At 51.6% G+C, this 18,475-nt stretch overlaps 2 protein-coding genes across 5 annotated transcripts in view; one reads left to right on the top strand and one right to left on the bottom strand.

Annotated features, from left to right (window-relative positions):
- Positions 1–3,734, top strand: part of Prcc (papillary renal cell carcinoma (translocation-associated)) — a 33,168-nt gene extending 29,434 nt beyond the window's left edge. Inside the window, exons 6-7 of the mRNA XM_004629724.1 lie at positions 1,542–1,607; positions 3,302–3,734. Coding sequence (XP_004629781.1) covers positions 1,542–1,607; positions 3,302–3,388 — 153 coding nt within the window. The 3' untranslated portion in view covers positions 3,389–3,734. The remainder of the gene's footprint in view (positions 1–1,541; positions 1,608–3,301) is intronic.
- A 3,844-nt stretch (positions 3,735–7,578) lies between these two features.
- Sh2d2a (SH2 domain containing 2A) lies at positions 7,579–17,821 on the bottom strand. 4 transcript variants are annotated; one of them, XM_023713857.1, is made up of 8 exons: positions 17,708–17,821; positions 17,042–17,205; positions 16,230–16,414; positions 14,859–14,948; positions 14,507–14,675; positions 10,829–10,966; positions 10,448–10,678; positions 7,579–8,624 (listed from the first exon to the last, which is right to left on the bottom strand). In XM_023713857.1, exons 1-8 carry the CDS (start codon positions 17,739–17,741, stop codon positions 8,457–8,459), a joined length of 1,179 nt encoding a protein of 392 aa, XP_023569625.1. In that variant the 5' UTR covers positions 17,742–17,821; the 3' UTR covers positions 7,579–8,456. The 4 variants fall into 4 exon arrangements, with proteins under 4 accessions (XP_023569625.1, XP_023569626.1, XP_023569627.1 ...); XM_023713858.1 differs by having other exon boundaries at positions 17,042–17,174; positions 17,708–17,791; XM_023713859.1 differs by having other exon boundaries at positions 17,042–17,174; positions 17,721–17,755.
- Between the last annotated feature and the right edge of the window lie 654 nt (positions 17,822–18,475).

Genomic DNA, 18,475 nt, shown 5'->3' with positions numbered 1-18,475 from the left:
AAGCAGCCACTTAAAGAACTGAGCTAAGGGGCAGGCCCCCTCTATGCTAGTTTTCTTCCACCCATGTGATGAACATCTCTTCACCTAGTAGCTGAGTACAGCAAATGTGGGCATTTATGAGCCTGCCATGGAGAGGAATGTGGGGAAGCCCTGGATTTGAGCCCAGCACCAGCAAGGCCAAGGTTGAGGATTTTATCCCCCACTCCCCGCTGCCTATTCGCTTTGCTTTGTTCTGTGGCCACAGATGGCCATCTGGGCCCCAGTCGTTTGTTTTAACTGAATGCTGGCGGTCATACAGGACAGAGCAAAGGATTGTGGTTAGATCAGCATAGATCCATCACTGTTTACTGGAAAAACCACTTAGGAGAGCTTGCTCTACTAACTGGGGGTCGAGAAGCATCATCACATAGTAATAGCTGCTGCTGTTAGCACTCGCTGTGGGTGAGGGAATGACAGTGGATGTTTTACATGCATCATCTTTACTGTCACGTTAAATGACATGCAGTAGTAGCAAGGAATTGGAAGTCCCATTTTTCCCCAGCTCCAGGTTTTTCTCCCATCATCTCATTGTATTGAACTAGCTTTTTAAAAAAGAAGAAAAAGATATGTTCCCTATCCTTCAGCAGTTGACAGTGTAGTTGGGAAGAAGAGATTTAAGGACACTTGAGTATAAATGATTACAGTGTAAATTGATTACATAAGTGCTGAGGAGACTCTGGAGAGGAGCTTTGAGAGTTGGGTGGGGCTGGCTAGGAAGCTTCTAGCCTGAGACAACTCTGACAGAGGACAGATAAACCACAGAATGAAAGCCCAGGCCAATGTAGACTTTGACAGCAAATCATTTGCATCAGGAGTTTGGTTAGGGGCTCAGTGTAGTTACAGGTGGAGGCTGAAAGATTAGCAGGGTAGAGGGGTTGTGAGATTTTGAATTGCAGGGAAGCTGTTTGCTCTCCTAGAATGAGGGAGGTGGGGTTCCAGCCAAGGTGATTGGTGGGAGAGCTTGGCCAGCAGTAGCTAGGAGACAGGAGATGCCTGGCCTGATGGGGAGAGCCGGCCAAGATGAAGAAGGCTGAAGGGGCAGATGGGCATAGGGCTGTGAGGTCCTGAAGGAGGGCAGAAGGTCACCAGCCTAGCAGGTAAACTGTTTCAGATTGACCGCAAGCATGGAACCAGCCTGAGTTGTCTGTCATGGCGAGAGCCCTCCCTGAGCTTGGTGTGGGAGGTAGAGCAGGATCACCAAAGAAACAGTACACTCCTGACCTCAGACTATTTCCAGTTTAATGGGGATGTTAGCAAGCTATTTCAGGCAGGCATTCTTAACTGTTTTTTGGGTGTTTTTTTTTTTTTTTTTTGCATAATAGCTTTAATAAAAATAACTGTTACGTGAGTATATAGAGATAAAGATTAGCGTCATGCTGCATTTTCTACTCAGGATTTGCCTGTGTAGTTGGTTTTTTAGTTGCCAAGCTTGTGCTGTTGGGCACGTGAGAAACCTCTGTTTCTTTTCCTTGTGGGTTAAGGACTGCTTTCTTTTCTTACAGAAGAAAGGTGAGCAGCCAACAGGCCAGCAGCGGCGGAAACACCAGATCACATATCTGATTCATCAGGTGAGAATGTTGTGGGCCTTGGCCAGGCAAGATCCCCAAAAACCTGAGGTTTGGGCTACCCGCAGGCACTTGCCTGTTCTCTGCGTGGCCACTAGGGGGAGATGTGTCCATTAGCATTATCCTGTGCCTCAACCTTGGACAGGGTGTAAGATCTGTGTACAAATGTTTAGAATAAACTCTGTAAGTGAAAATTCATATACCCAAAACAGAATGGTTTATAGGGTTTTTAAGTAGCAAGTTTATCTAGTACTTTAAATAACTAAAGAAAAGGTTGTTGCACTAACTTAGCAAAACATCTACCTTATAAGGAAATTGATTTTATATTCTCCAGCACAAATTTCAGAATTACAAATAATCCAGAAATGTCTTGGTATTTGAGATTACCGGGCACCTTTCCCACTTAATCATTATATACTGTCCTGGCCCTTGTCCTGAGGAGTTGCATTCTGGTCAGTGGTTTCAGTGGCAGGAACTCCCTTGTACTCTTCTCCAATTTTGGAAAGTTTGTAGAGAACGTTAGGGTAAGGTCTTTTAAATCCCAGATGCTTAACTATAATCTACTTCTCCAAGTTTAAGAGAAATGAGCAGCATCAGATAACTTGGGGGCTAGAGAGCCTCTTTTCCAGGCTGGTGTTTGTATGGTCTTAGAATGCTGTGAAGAACCAGGAGCTTTTGCAATCAGAAGAGAAAGATCACTATTCTAGTACCTCTCAGTTTCCCAGCTTTGTTTATTATTTTAAAACAGGGCTGGGGAGGTAGTAAGCACAAGTACCTGCCTGGCAAGTGCAAGGTTGTGAGTTTGATCCCTGTTAAAAAAAAAACCTGAAAGACTAAAACAGTATGGGAGCTGGGCATGGTGGCACATGCCTGTAATCCCAGCACTTGGGAGATTGAGGCAAGAGGATCACCGTGAGTTTGAGGCCAACCTGGCTACATATTGAGTTCAAGTCCAGCGTGAACTAAATAGCAAGACCCTGCCTTAAAAACAAGCAGTAAATCATGTATTTGGCTGGGAGTGGTGGCGCATACCTGAATCCCAGCACTCAGGAGGCTGATTGCTGTGAGTTCAAGGCCAGCCTGTACTACATAGTGAGACCCTGCCTCAAAAAGCAACCTACCAACCATTGCAGGTTTCTAGAGTGCCACATAATGCTATATTCAATGCAGCAGTAACACTGCCTCTCCAGACTAAGCCATGACTGGTAGTTCTCTGCTGTGACGTGACCAAGGCTGGGGAGGTGTGGTGTCCCCCCACCACCCCCCGTTTGGGTGTTGAGGACAACTGATCTGCCTTCCTTTCAGATGCCACCATCTTGTTCTTGTTTTCTTTTGCTGATTCTCACTTGGCATATCAGCTTTAATTCTACCAAAGCAAGCACAAGGGTTTTTCTGTTTAACTTCTGTGACTCCCCAGTTAGATGGTTTTCCATTACCTTTATAGGGTCTTCCTTTTTGCTTGGGAAAGAGAAAACTAAATCTTGTAAAGGATTTGCTATTTTTCCATAGTTGTGAAAAGAGAGAGATTCATATTGGAAAACATAGAGGCAAGAAGAAAATGTCTTTTGGGACTCCAGTTTAAGGGGTGGGGAATTCAGCTCAGTGGAGAAGGGCCTGCTGAACATTCTTGAGGCCCTGGGTGAAATACACACACAAACACACACACTCACACTCCACTTTGCTGCCTTCTACCACAGGCTAAAGAACGGGAGCTGGAACTAAAGAATACCTGGTCGGAGAACAAGCTCAGCCGCCGTCAGACCCAAGCCAAATATGGATTCTAGGGCTCTGGAACTGACTGCTCCCAGGATCTCCTCAGCCCAGTCGGCCTGGCCCCCAGCTTCACTGCTGGGACCCCCAGTGCTCTGAGCCCAGGATCTCTTTCCCTGAGGACCCAGCCCTCGCCTCTGCGAGAATGAACATATTTGATAGATTTTTCTTAACAAGTTAGAAAAATCAGCTCCTTTCTGTGATGGAGCTGGCAAAGACTTGAGTGCTGCCTCCACAGGGGCTTTGAGTTCTGGGATGGGAGTTTCCCCTCTGTTGGGTTTGATGAAATGTTGAACTCTACCCCCAACTTTTTTTTTTTTAAAGAAGGATGTCTGTTAAAATAAAATATTCCGTCTGACAGTCGCTGTCTGCCCCTTGCAGCCCTCAATGCTAGCTTGTGTATGGGGCCCCCAAAGGCTCCTGAGCTGCCTTGTGGTTGCGTTGTCTTTTCCTTTTCATCCACCATCTCTTCTGGGATCATGGCCATCAGAGATCCTAGAAATTGTGTGCACAGTTTTGTTGGGGTGAGGTGACTTTTGGAGGGCCATGTGATCCCAAATGTGGAAGGTATTGCTGACCTTAGTGTCTACGGAGACAGAAAGTAAGGAAGTTCTTCCTGTGGCGTGGCAATGTTGTTAGATGTACAGTTACACCCAGCAAAAAATGAAGTGAATCACATTCACACTGATGTCACCAGGGATCGTGGTGCATCCCTATAAATCCCAGCACTTGGGAGGCTGAGACAGGACTGCTACAACTTTGAGCAGAGAGTAAAACCGAAATGGCTGGGGATATTGCTCCTTAGCACAGTGCAAGGTTGTGAGTTTGATTCCCAGTAGTACCAAAATGCAAAATGTAGCCTGGACTACATAGTGAGTTCAAGGTCAAATCTGAATTAGTGTGAGAACCTGTCTCAGAAAAAAATTTAGAAACAACTGGGTGTGGTGGTGCATCCCTGTAATCCCAGCACTTGGGAGATGAAGCCAAGAGGATTGCCATGAATTCAGAGACAACCTGGGCTACATAGTAGTGAGTTCAAGGCCAGCCTGAACTACAAGACAGTCTCAAAACATGAAAGTAAGGGGCCAGGTATGGTGGTAAACAGCAGTAATCCAGTATTCAGGAGGCTGAGGTAGGAGGATTACCACAAATTTGAGGCCAACCTGGACTACATAGTTCAAAGCCAGCCTGAATACACAGCAAGATCCTGTCTCCGAAAACTGAAATGACTGGGGATATAGGTCCTTGGCACAGTGCAAAGTTGTGAGTTTGATTCCCAGTACCAAAATGCAAACAAAACCAAACAGAAAAACTTTTTAGACTGATGTTACTGTCTGGACACATTTGGAAGCTTGGCATCATCTCTGAAGACTTCTAGACCCTTTTCCTTTATAGGAGAAAGGAAGGTAGCAGGGTCTGTACACTCCAGTTAGCTGTGGGCACTGTGACAGGAGGGACAGGACAGATGGCATGATTCCTTCCTCTCATGGCAAGATTCAAGTAGGAAAGCTCCCAAAGACAGCATGCAGACTGTACTGGGAACCCCCTGGTACCATTCCAAAGGGGCTGGATATGGACCTCAGCAGGGCTTATAGGAGGGCTCTGGTGCTGTGGATGTGGATGTAGGTGCTGGAGTCCACTGCTGCAGGGGTCCGGGGAGGAACAGTGTCAGTGGGCTTGGTGGCATGGGCAAGGGGAGGCTGAGGGGCAGTTCAGAGACGTGTGGTGGGACTTGGGATAAGAAGGTAGCATGAGTGAGGCATCTCACCAGGCTTCTGCTTTTGTGTGCTAGGGTAAGTTGAGGAGTCTGTTTCTCATTAGGTCCACTGGAGGATTTCGTCACTTACAGGAAAACCACCCGCTTATCTGAAATCTGACCTACTTCAGGTTGGAGCCAGACAGGGCTCCTGCAGCCCACAGAGACACGCAGGCTGTAGCTGTCCAAATCCGTGTGTCCAGCCAGCCTTCATGCTGGATCGTCAGCCTTGACCACCCTTCTGTTATCTTCAGAGTTGAGGTCTTCTGGAGGGGGTGTGGAAGTGGGGTGGCTGGGGGCTGTGTGCCTATGATCCCTGTGAATCCAGAATGCTCTCTCTGCGTGTGGCCCTTCCCACCTGAGCTGCCACCCTCCTATGATCTAGCAGCCCAGCTTTCTCATCTTAGGGCCCATACTGTTGTATGGTCCAGCTAGCAGGACGTGCTGCGGGTGGGGAGGCAGGAGGGAGATACCTAAGCTGTATGTTTTTTTCTTTTTTGGCGGAACCAGGGATTGAACTCAGGCCCTTGCACTTGCCAGGGAAGCGCTTATTCCACTGAGCCATCTCCCCGGCCCCCCAAGCTGTATGTTTTAAAAAGTCACTTTCTAGTCCTTCCAAAGACGGCATTTTTATTTGGTGGTTGGGATTTCCCAGTCACCAAGGGAAATGCTTGCAGGTTAAAGAAAGACAAACTTTCCTGGGAGACAAACTTTCCTATGTAAATTACTCAATTGCTCCTCCATCCTGAGTCTCCTTGAGCCCCAGGCTGCACCTTGGTAGTGAAGTCAGCAGGGTGGGGTTTGGGGGCTCCTGGTTGTGAGGGGCAGGGAGGCCCACCTCTTTGGTCTTCAGGGCTGGGCTGTAGCTTCTTTCTACTGCCAGGGGCTCTGTGGCACCAGAATGGTGGTTGGGAATGGCAGATCTGGACCCTGGGCTCCATGTCACTTCCTCTTCCTGCCTTTTAGAAAAGTTTCCCCTTGAGATGAACGAAAAATTTACTACCCAGGATCACTGAAATCCCCCTGGCCCCAGCAGTCCTGCGGTCCAAACCTTTCCACTGCATGGTCTCCTGTACTCAGCCCCTCATGGGCATGAATCTTGATCTCCATGAGGAATTGGGACAGAGACACATGAAAATGATTCCTGCCAGTGGCTGCACAGCTACTTAGCACAGTGCCACAACAGGAAGCCAGGGCTCTTGACATGCCAATCCTGTCTGCCCCACCAGCTAGCAGAGCGGGACCTTTGGCCCCTCCTGACCTGCTCATTCTGTTAGACCCCACCCAATGTGGGAGTCCTCTGCTTCTGGTTTTGCTATCCCAGCTCTTGCTGTGGACACTACACTTCTGCCTCCTCCACCTGCCACAAGAATTGCCAGGTGACTTGAATTTAACCCGAGACCTTTCTTGCACTTTCAGCGTCCTCACAGATTTCAGAAGAACCATCTGCTCCCTGCTTCCATCCTCCGCTTTGCTCACAAGGGGCTTAGACCTACAGACAAAGGAAGTGGAACCCCAACTCTGTTGACTCAGCGTGTCTGTGTTTCTCCTTAAGCTCATTAGCACTGGAGCAGAAGGAGGGGAACTGTTGAGTCACTCAAGCTGGCACTGGAACCAGGCTGGGGGTGACATGGTGGTGGCAATGCCCAGTCCTAGGTGATGTGGCTTGAGGAAAGGGGCTGTAGGACTGTTGTAGGGCCCCTGAGCAGGAAGAAAGACCCCCACAGGTACTGCCTTGCTTCAGCCCTTCCAGGAATGGGGATGCAGAGGAGAGAAACCACAGCCCAACCCAGGCTAGAACAGACTGGGGCACACCTGCTGTGGGACCCTGCAGGCCGGGCATGGTTGACTCAGAGTCCCCAGTCAGAGACAAAAGTAAGACACAGCATAGATTCCTCCAGCTGTTTGAAGCCCCTGAGTGAGTGGAGCTTTTCTGTGGGTAGGAGGCTGGCCCTGAAGGGGGTCTGGGCAAAGAAGGAGAGGAAGTGTCACATGAGGGTGGGGAAGGAAAGAGGTCCTTGGTGAGGCAAAGAACTAAGCCCAAGAGGCCAGGGAGTCACAGGGGAGTCCTGGAACCACTTCAGAGAGTCCTCATACTCCAAAGGGCTGACACATAGGTTTGTCCTGAGCCTGGTAGAGGGGTGGGAAAGGTAAAGGGGCACCCCTCTTTCTTTATGGCCCCCTCCAAGTGGGGCAGCTACCCTAGATAGAAAAGGCATACTTGGCAAAGGAAGCTCAGTGTGTCCCTTCCAGCCCCTAGCTGACAGGTCTGTGACCCTTACCCAGGAGTCTTTCAACCCCGAGACCTGTTTGCCCCACCTCAGTGGCAGTGCACCTGAAATATGCCAGACGGTGGAGGAGAGGAGAAAGAGAGGCTGGAGGACTTGGATCCCAGAGGGGGGCAGGTTGTTGGTGATGATTTATTAGAGAATCAACAAACAAGTTCTAACATCTGTTCTCGCCAAACCATTCCTCAGACAACAGCAGCATTGGACCAGAGCCCAGACTCAAAGGCCCAGAGGACCAAGGAAATTAGACTCCAGGAGGAGAAACCAGGGCAGCGGCTGGCAGAGCCTCCTTGAACACATCTTGCCACCTTAGAGGGTCATTGGCACTAAGGCAGTGGATTTTCAGAGACTTGGGAACAAGCTAGTTCACAGGTCCCTAAGAGGAGGCAGATTCCACATTTGTTCCTCTGACTTTAGGCTTCTTGGGGTGGAGGTGGGGGGGCAGACTGTCAAGGGCACAGGGCTAAACTGGGGTCCAAGAGGGAGGCCTAACATTAAAGGCCCCAGTGGTAGAACTGTGGAAAACAGGCAGATTACCTATCTCCCAAAATTTCTGTTTCCCAGGGAGAAGAGTTAGAGGATGGGGGACAAGTAGCAAAGCACTGAACGAGGGAATCAGGAAGCTTAGGTTTTTTTTCTTGACCTTGGCCAAATCAATATGCCTCGCTAGCTTTGTTTCCTTATCTGCACAGTGAGGGAGCTAGATTTGTTCAGTAAAGGCAGATGAAGCAGTGCTCCTCCTCCCTCCTGCATCCAGAGCAGACATCACAAATCAATCACAGCGCTCTTTTCTGCTGAGTTCAGATGTGACCTTAACATCCTTTTCAGTGCTGCGCTCTAGGCAGCCATGACCAATGGATTGGAGTTGGCAGGCAAGATGACACCTTTTTGCCATCCTTGTGATATATGAGGGCCGAGGTCCTCTTCAGCTTTGATTGCCTGTGGTTTCTTCCATCTATTTCCTGAAGTTACCCAGGTGTGTGTGGAGGTCTCTGCACCTGTTGTCCCCAGTCATTCTCTCTTACTCAGACTTACCACCTACTGAGGTGGCCCAAGGGGAAGCCATGCCTGTCCTCTGTCCTGAAGCACATTTCTGGAAAGGTTGGGGGGAAAAGTGTGCCTCCAGGGGGCTGGAGGCTTCTGGGGCAGGGGAGGGCCTTGTCCAGGCACAGAGTTGTCAGGACGAAGCTGCGGACTGTCTGGATTCTGCAGAGAAGGACAGTCCTCAGTCATGGCCCCTCCCCTCGGCCTCAGGCCCACCTGTAGTCTCAAGGGGAGAGGCAGCTGGTCTTAGCAGACTTTGGCTTCTAGAGGAAAGTGTAAAACCCCTCTCCTCCCTCTCTCTCTTCCACAAGCATTCCTGCCTACCAGCTCTGTGCCATACATTGGCTATGTGATTTAGAGATAGCTGAAGAAGTCCCAGGGCTTGCTCACAGGGAGCTCATACTCTCCTGAGGGGGAGGGCGAGGATAGAGATGGAAAGGATGGGTGTCCCAGGTGACCAAGTACATGACAGGTGTGTGTAAGGTACAGTGGGTGCCGTCTGTGGTCAGGTCAACCTAGTTCTTCCACAGCGGAAGGACAAGCAGATTGTTTTGTTTTTCCGGTACTAGGAATTACACTTGGGACCTTTACATGCTGGGCAAGAGCTCTGCCACTGAGCTACATCTCATCTCTTGACAAGCAGATCCTAAAGGGTGGTTAGAAGTCTGCTGGGGGAGCAGGGGGAGGAAGGAGCCTGCAGGAAATTGTTACAGGCAGAAGGAAGCTCAAAACCGGAAGCACACACCTGGGATAATAGGAGCAGCCGGCAGGCAAGCCAAGGAGCTGGGGCCCCGCCAACTGCGGAGAGCTCCGAGGGCCCCACAGCTGCCTCAGAAAGGCCAGTCTGACTTTCTGAGGGCAGAAATATCAGGGTGGCCAGACTGGTGGTTAGGATTCCAGTTAAGAAGCTCTCTGATTAAGAGAGAATGGGCTGGGCATGGTGGCACAGGCCTGTAATCCTAGCACTCAGGAGGCTGAGGCAGGAGGATCAGTGTTTCAGACTAGCCTGGGCTACACTGTGAACTCAAGGCCAGCCTGAACTACACAGAGATCCTGTCTCAAAAAGCGGGTGGGGAGAGAATGGGGGTGGGAAGGTAGAGCTGGAGGGAATGTTTAGGAAGGGATGCTGTAGGAATCCAGGAATTAGTAGCTTTGGGAGCGCGGAGGGGGCTTGGGGGAGGTGAAGTGGGAAGAGATATTGAGGGAGCTCTAGGATTCCAGGCTGGATAGCTGGAGGGTAGGTATCTATCAAAACAGAACAGGGGAAGGAACACCTTGGAAGCACGGGTGACAGGTGTTTAGCCATGTGTGTGCGCGGGCCTGTGTGTGTGGTTATGTGCGTGCAGTGTAGGCTGCTGAGACACTGATATCAACCCCAGCTCCCCAATAGCAGAGGTTAGCAGGGGTGTGGTGAAAGTGTGGCCTAAAGGCTGAGGGAGGCAGGGGTTGGCAGGGAGGGAGGGTTGGGAAGTGTACAGGTTGCTAGGGTAAGAAGGTGAGAGTGACCAGTGGATCTGACCCTAGCACAGTACCATTGCCTGAACAAGGCCTTGACAGGTTAGAGGGAAGACTGGGTGGGGATGGACAGAGGGTGTGGACATAAGAAGCTGGGATTTCAATGTTCCCTCCCATGAACTCGGATGACATGTGGGACCCCAAGGACTCTCCTTCTGTAGGATGGTAGAGCAGTGGAGGCAGAGGGAGAGTAGCCATAGAAACATGGGGTGGAGTCCATCCAGTGTCAAGGAGCAGGATGGGTAGGTGAGACGGCTGCAGGTTCCAGTGCAGCTGAGGTGGTGAGATTGGAGGGAGGGAGACACCGTTATGCCTTTACTTTCTCTGGAAGTAGAAAGGCAGGTGTGACAGAGGGGACCCTGGAGGGGTGAGAAGAAGTCATCTCTGCCTGGCCCCGAAGCGGGCTGTGGATGGTTGCACCTCATCGTCTCTTGTCTCTGCCTGCCCGCCTGCCAGTGGCACCCCCTTACCTGGCCGCATGCCTCAGACCCATCCAGCTCTGCATAGAGGTGGCCTGGCGCTTCAGCCAGGGAGCCCCAGCCCATGGCATAGAAAGCAATAGGTTCTTCTGGCTCATGGTAGATAGGGGGCGCCGGCCTGGGTGGCAATGTCAGTCGGGATCTTGGTGCAGGTCTTGCGTAGACCTCAGCGGGCAGTGCAGGCTTGGCGGGGATGGGAGGCTTGGATCTTGGTGGTGGGGCCTGGATGAGAGTACAGCCGGAGGGAGGTCAGGGTAGCCCAGGCAGTGGATTCCCCGCCCCATCCTAGTCCAGAGGCCCACACTGTAGCCTCCGCCTCTTTTGCACCTTTGGATACTTTCCTGTACCCCCAAACCTCTCCCACTCCAGTACCTCCTTTGGTTCCCAAGCCCTTTCTTTGTGCCTTGGGATTGGGACCAGGCTCCATTTATGCAGGTGGTTCAGGTCCTGGCTTTTGCTTCCAGAATCTGAGTCTTCAGTCCTTGGGGAAAGTCCTGCAGGCTCTGGAGTCTGCTGGGAAAGGGGGCGACCTGAGGGGCTGGGTGGGGGCAGGGGCTGGACTGGGGGGGAGGCTGATCCAGAAAGACAGAGGATCTGACTTGGAAGCAGGATGGGGAGGGGAAGGAAAGGGACACAGAGGCTGGGGCTGGTCCATGTGTGAGGAGACAGGGGACAGGGGCAAAGGTGAGCTCCGTCTTCACAGGTACTGCCTTAGTCTTCCTTTCCTTTTGTCAGAAAAGCAGGGCCAGGTCAGTCAGCCTTTGTGCCTGTGGTTGTAAACATGTAGCAGGCGGGAAGCTCTCCAGCAGGCTAAACCTCAGGATGATGAGGCTTTAGGATTGTGGGCAGGAACGTGTCGTGTTGCCCTGGCCCTCATGCCTGAGGATTGTGTCTGTGGGCCAGGGGAGCTTTGGTATGGAGGTGTAGGGAAGTGTTTTAGGGGCAGAGGTGCTGTGGGAGACCTGCGCTCCCAGGTGGGAAGGTTGTGCAGCCAGCCAGCTCCAGCTCAGCGCCCTGCAAGAGCTCAGCACTGGCCCTGACGCCTCAGTGCTCTCCACGCGCTCTGCTTCTGGCTGACCCAGGCACCATGGCCTTTCTCATGCTCCTGCAGTCCACTGAAGACTTCCAGGATTGAAACCAGGTCTTCTCTGTGCTCCCTCCCCATTTCCATGCCAACCCAAAATAGTTGTGGTGGTGCATGTTTATAGTTGTTGCACTCTGGGAGGCTGAGGCAGGAGGGTCACAAGTTTAAGCCCAGCCTGGGCAACCCTGTCTCACAATAAAAAAGAGCTGGAAATACAACTTAGTGCAAATGTGGGTGCACTGGGGGATGGGGAATTCAGTTCTCAGTATTGAAAAAAAAAGTGGCAAGTTTACCCTGCTCCCCTAATAGCACCATAGAAATCCTCCACACACGCACCTCGATCCTGCATCAGGTCTAACCCAAGTCCTGCACCCTCTGCTGCCTAAATTAACCTTTCTTTCTTTCTTTTTCTTTTTTTCTTTCCTTCCTTCTTTCCTTCTTTCTTTCTTTCTTTCTTTCTTTCTTTCTTTCTTTCTTTCTTTCTTTCTTCTTTCTTCTTTCTTTCTTTCTCTTTTCTTTCTCTCTTTTTTCTCTTTCTTTCTTTCTTTCTTTCTTTCTTTCTTTCTTTCTTTCTTTCTTTCTTTCTTCTTTCATTTGCTATGAAGTTCAGGCTGGCCTCAAACTCACTTTATAGCCCAACCTGGCCTCAAATTCACAGCAACCCTCCTTCCTTAGTGTATTAAGTGCTGGGATTACAGGCATGCACTACCATGCCCAGCCACCAAAATATTTTTCATGTCTGCCCTCTTCTCTCAACCTTTGCCACTGATCTGGGCCTCCCACTCAATCCATCCCTTAGGACACATTGTGCAGTTCCTACCTGAACACTCCTCGCAACTTGCCAGGCCTACCAGCTGCTAAGAACAAACTTAATTCCTGTGGGACCTGGCCTTGGACCTTGGTCACTGACACCTTTTGCTTTCTCAGTTCCAGCCTGATTCTCCTCGCCCCTAGACCTGTCTGCACTCTCCTCTGCCTGCTTAGAAATCTTCAGGTTCCCTGTCTATTCCTCACAGAAAGACCGTGTTCACAGCTTCCTAGAGCTCCTAGTCAGGGTTGTCAGTGACTTCCTGTTAGATCCAGAGATCAGTGCCTGGCTCACTTTTCCTTGACTCCTGTTCTCTGTCTGGCTTCCACAGCCCCATGCTTTTGCTCCCCTCAGCTCCTGTACTTCCCCCTCCTTTCTACATACACTCCCTGGTATAGACCCTTCTTGACCTTTCTCTAAGGCTCCAAGCTCCATCTGTTTTTTGTTTGTTTTCTTTCTTGTTTTTGTTTTTCAGAGTAGGAAAATTTATTGGGGCTGCTGTAAGACAGGAGGGGTCCTGAATGGCTGCCTCCAGGCTGCATCTGATGTCGGTAATACCACCACTGAGCTGCATCCCCAGCACCCACTGTTTCTTGACATCCCCATCTGGATGTTGAATGGATACCTCAAACTGCGCATGCTGGACAGTGAACTGTGCATCCTCCTGTTCGTCCAGGCTTGCTCCTCCTAATGCCTCCCCAGTCTCGGTGACAGCAGTCTATATTTATTCCTCATTCAATCATGCAAAAACCCTCCAAATGCACCTTTTAAGCCAGATCAGCACCCTGCTCCTCACTCCACCTTGACCAGGCTCCTGCTGTGTTGACTCCCTGCCCCTCCTTAAGCTTCCCAGATTTGCCTGGCCCCGATACCCCATGTAGCTCTAGTGTGATCTCGTTTCCCTCATGCAATCCTAACAAAGTCCCCAGAGCCCCAGCCTGCCTCTCTGATCTCCTCTTCCACCTCTCCAGCCCACAGTCACACTGACGTGCCCAGGCTGCTTTTCCTCACTGCTCTCCTTATTTGTCGGATGTCCTCCTACTGAAGTGGCACTTAAAGAGCAATCCCCCTCGAAACACCATTCCCACCATAGGTGTAACTTCCTGTTCTGGTACAGATAAGATGGGCAACTATGTCCTGTAAACAGAGTTTATGTCATTTTGTTCTTATAGGATTCATAAAGGCCCTGTCTTCTTTCAAGGCTAAATTACTGATTGCTTTGTCTTTCTTCTGAACCACCCGTATCCCGTCTCTAAAGACCAACCCCTGAACCAAATGTATAAAACTAGAACCTTTCCTTTGTTCTAATGCCCCCAGCACTTTGCATATGAGTTCAGTTGGGTCGATGTACATTGAAAATCCTGGAAATAAACCCTCCTTTCCCTGTTGGTCTCTCTGATCTCTTGTGTTCTGGAACACTAACTCTGGCTCTTTGCACTTTGTGAGTAATCTGCTGTTACTCCGGCCTAGCACGCTGCTTCTCCAGTTGCCTGCACGCCTCGCCTTGCCTTCAGCCAGGCTTCTGTTAGGACACACCCTAACCAGAATGCTTTAGTGATGCCCTAACCTTGTCACTCTCTATCATTCACTGCTTGGTTTTTCTTTATTTTTAGTTTTTCTTCTTTTACTGACATGCTCTGAACTATTGGCTAACTATAGTTGCTACCCGTCAGCACCATGAGGGCTGGGATATTTCAGTCACTTTTGTTCACCGTTCCCCCAGTGCTCAGAAGGATGCCTGCCAGCACACCAGCTCTCTCCGAACTCCCTGGACTGGTTCAGGTGGCACTCCCTGTCAGCTCCCTGTACTCCTGTACTTGGTCCCTATCACTGGATGGTCATTGCTGCTGGAAAGTGAGTAGGAGACTGTCCTGTCTTATCCACAGTTCGCACCAGGGTCTCGCTATGTAGCCCAGTCTGGCCTCAAATTTGCAGCGATCCTCCTGCTTCAGCCTCCAGATTACAGGTGCGTGCCACCATGGCCAGCTCTGTAAGCATATCGTGAAGGTCACATGGGGTGTGCCTGGCTGGTCTGTGCTTATCCCCGTCACTGCGGTCTGTGCAGCTAGGCTCGTCTAGGGGCTCCTGCCAGTATTTATCACTAAGATGTGCAGCCAGGGAGGTGATCCTGGGTCCGCTGGAAGAGGGGCTGGCATACCTGGCGGGCAAGGGGCTGGGTGAGCGTCTCCCGGTAGGGGCTGAGCGGGCGCACAGTGTAGTGGCGCAGCAGGTCCTGCAGCCGTGCGTGGGCGCTGTTCTCGCCCAGCACAACGTGGCGCCCGTCCGTGAGCTGGGCCAGCAGAAAGTGACGGCAGCAAGCCTGGCTCCTGCAGGTATCACTGGAGGTCAGATTTCCCCCCCACTGCAGCCCTCTCCCGCCAGAGTCTCACCCAAAGCTGGCCTAGCGGCCAGCGGCGGAGCTCAGAGCCCAGTCAGTGAGACTCCGCACTAGCACCGAGCCCCGCCCCTTGACATAAGCCCTGCCCCTGTCCAGGTGGCCCCGCCCTCACCTGTAGGTTAGCACAAAGGTCACGGCGCTCTCGCTGAACCTCACCAAGTAGCGCCCCTGAGGCTGGGGCTCCAGGAGCCTCTCGGCCTCCCTGTGGGTGACAGAGAGGGTGAGAATCCAGCTCTGACCTTCCAGACTCACCTCCTGCCTCCTTGGCTCTTATGAGGTCCCCACACCAAATGGAAAAGCAGAAGGCTACTCAAGAGGCAGGGTCCACTGCAGGACTGGAGACCTCACCCTGGCTCCGCCAGGGCCTCAACCTGGCTGGAAAAGCTGGAGGAGCTGGGGCAGCAGCACTAGGGACAGTGATTGGATTTCCAGACTTCAGAAGTCACAAGCTAGGCTGAAAAGACGAAGAAAGAGACAGAAGTGGAACAGAGAATTGGAAGAAAGAGCAGGCTGGATAGAGCCAGAAATAAAGATGGAGGAAGAGAGCTGGGGGTGGTGCTGCACTCTAGGAGGCTGATGCAGGAGAGGTGCAAGTTTGAGCCCAGTCTGGGCAATTTAGCGACTTGACATCGTCTCAAATTAAAAAATAGGGGCTGGGGAGATAACTCAGTGGAGTAACTGCTTGCCTGGCAAGTGTCTTGGGTTCAGTCCTTAGGTTTTCTTTTTCTTTTTCTTTTTAAAATGTATTTGGTACAGGGTGTCACTATGTAGCTCGGACTTGTAGTGATCCTTCTGTTTTCAGCTTCCCCAGCACTAGGATTATAGGAGTATGCCACCATTCCCGGTCTCTGTGTGCCCTGGAGTCGGGGCAGGTGCTGCATGTGTTGCTTAGGATCTAACCTGGTCCCTGTGCTTGCCTAAACAGGGCCTGCCGGCCCTCAATCCTTAGCATTGCAAAGAAGAAAAAAAGCCAGCTGTGGTGCATGCCTATAATCCCAGCACTTGAGGCAGGAGAGTTACCATGAGTTTAACGCTAGCCTGGACTACATAGCAAGACCCTCTCAGAGAGAGAGAGAGAGAGAGAGAGAGAGAGAGAGAGAGAGAGAGAGACAGACAGACACAGAGAGACAGACAGAGACACAGAGAGAGACAGAGACACAGAGAGACAGAGAGAGACAGAGATACAGAGAGACAGAGACAAAGAGTTACAGAGGCAGAGACAGAGAAGGAGGAGGAGGAGAAGAAGAGGAGGAGGTACAAAGAAGAACATAGGAGGACTAGAGTCCTCAAAGATAGGAGGATAAGGGACCCCATAGAGGGGAAATGGAGCCTTTTTAATGACCCTCCCCAGGAAAGCCATCCAAGCAAAAGAAGTCCCAGGAACTGGAGCCTGGTGTCCCAGCCTGGATCGATTTCTGGCCAGCTGCAGGACCTGGGACCAGTCCCGAAGTTTGCTAGGCCTGTTCCCTCCTCTGTGACTCACCTCCGGGTGATGAAGCCGTGGAACCAGGGAGGGACTGCCCCACACTGCAGGAGTGAGTGAGCCTGTGTCTTCCAGAACCAAGTCCGGATCTTGGTCTGCAGAGACAGGCTGCCTTCCTCGGATACCTCTTCAGCCTTCTCCGTGTTCCCTGGGACAGAGGCAGCTCCCAGGGCTGGGGGAGATGCCTGGGTAGGAGAAGGGTTCAAGAAGGCTGAAGAGTGGTCTCCTTCTCTACCTTCTCCTCCATACCCATCCCCTCTTCTGTTGGAGGGTAGAATTGCCCAGCAAGAAAGTCCTGCCCAGAGTCACTGATTTAAATCCCTTCCTTAGCTCCAGCCATTGGGTTTCCAGGGTCTTCCCTCCCTCTCTGCTCTGGATTGGAGGGCCTTTTAATTCAGGACCAATGAGCTTTTGCAGAGAGAGGAGAGAGGCAGTGAGGCTTTCCAGATGGGCAGAAAGTCACTCCCTAGCACAAGGGAGGAAGCGTGATGGTGCAGGAAGTCATCCCAGAGGCTGGATGAGGAAGAGGAAGGATTTGGCAGTTCACAGAGAAGGCTCTGAAGACCGAGAAGGGTGTAGAATGCACTGGGTGGATAAAGACACTGACCTAGAGATGCCCTGGCCACCTGTGGACCTAGCCTGGGCTCCCAGGGCCTGTGAAGGAGGGACTCCCATCTCCTTTCCTCTCTCTGCAGCCCCAGCCCTAAGGGGAGCCCCAGGCCCTTGGTGACCTATGCCTATATGCATGATGGCACTCTTGGGAGGGCAGGAGCAAATGAGGGTGGCATCCTATACCCCAGGTTTCTACTCACCAAAGTGCGGGCAGCAGCCAAGGCCCTAGAACTGGGCTGGGGCTCCCCTGCCCTCAGGGTCTGATGTGTGGACTCTGGGAGCAAGCCCAGGCCTTGGCAGCTTCTCTGGGCCATGTCCATAGGCTGGAAGGTGCTGAAGGTGGGGGCCAGGACTTTGTGACTCCCTGTTAGCACAAAGAAGGCTGAACTGCCTGTCTCTGCCGCTTTCCCTCCCCCAGGCTGGAGTGGTCCCTACAGGACGGGATGGTCACGACAGAACAAGTGCAGAGGGGATGGCTGGGGGGGTTCCTCAAGGTTGAGGAGTAAGGAGCCAAGTATCGCAGAGGGACTAACCTTGCCAGAGGGGTTTGGGGGTCAGTGGGCCTTCAGGGAATAGAACCTAGGAATTAGGCTTGTCTCTGGCTGGCCCTGAAGCACCACAGAGAGGCACAGCTCTTCGGTTAGGCCCCTCTTCCGGCTCAGGGTCCTCTGCCAGGCACCCTCCTTGTTCCCTCCTTTCTCCTAAGAAGCACTCAGCAATCCAGGTTGGCTTTATCCTCAGCACAGTGGATACGGCTTCTCAGGAGGGATCAGGGGTCGCGGCACTTGCTAGTCAGCTTTGCCTGCTCTAGTTTGCCCTGAGGGCCTTGATGGTCCCTGCCGCCCGCCCCTGAACTTCACACTTACCTTGGCGGCCTACCTGGGCCAGGGGCATCTCCATAGGGGCAGCCTGGGAAGGGCCTAGAGCAGAGCGGGCGTCTGTGAGCCTGAAAGGTGTGCACACTCAGCAACTCATCTCTCCTTTCACCCTGGCCCCCAGGGACAGGAAATGTCGCTTCAACCACAGCCTCAGCCCCAGCAGAGGACCCACGTCACGGAAAGTCAGAAGACACTTGGCCTGCCCCCAAAAGCCAGCAGCTGAAGGTGGTACTGGGCTGGTGTCAGTCTGGGTTAAGGTGTTGGAAAGTTCTTTTCCTGTCTAACCTTTACCCCTCTCGATCCTTTTTCTGCTCTCCCATTCCAGATAAGCATCATGGAGTGTCCAGGGCCTCTCAGGGTTTCAAACTTCATATTTTGCTTTGAGGAGATGGGAGGAGAGAGGGGACAGGGCAGCAACAGGGAGGATGTGGCTCAAACTTCTGGGAGGACTTTCTAAAGTCATGGAATCTATGAGACAAGTTGAAGAGGAGGAGGAAGCCTGGATTCCATCTTCAAGTGGAGGATGGAGCTAGATAAAGGAAAAACCAGGCAGTCTTCAGGAAAGGAGACTTTCTTCCAACCAAGCAGGTCATCACCAGGATCAGCGCCATTATGGGATACTGTTAGTAGAATCAGTGGTGGTTCCTTAGACTTCGTTTCTGCCTGCTGCATCAGAACACTAATCCCTGTTTCTCTCTCACTAGATCCTCACAGACTGGAAAAGAGGACAGGGAACATTATTCCCACTTGCCAGGA

This window comes from Octodon degus, unplaced genomic scaffold, assembly GCF_000260255.1.
Source record: "Octodon degus isolate 3935 unplaced genomic scaffold, OctDeg1.0 scaffold00032, whole genome shotgun sequence".
In the NCBI taxonomy this organism is placed as follows: Eukaryota; Metazoa; Chordata; class Mammalia; order Rodentia; family Octodontidae; genus Octodon; species Octodon degus.
The sequence above is the reverse complement of the archived record's forward strand: the minus strand, read 5'-3'. Positions and strand labels throughout refer to the sequence as shown.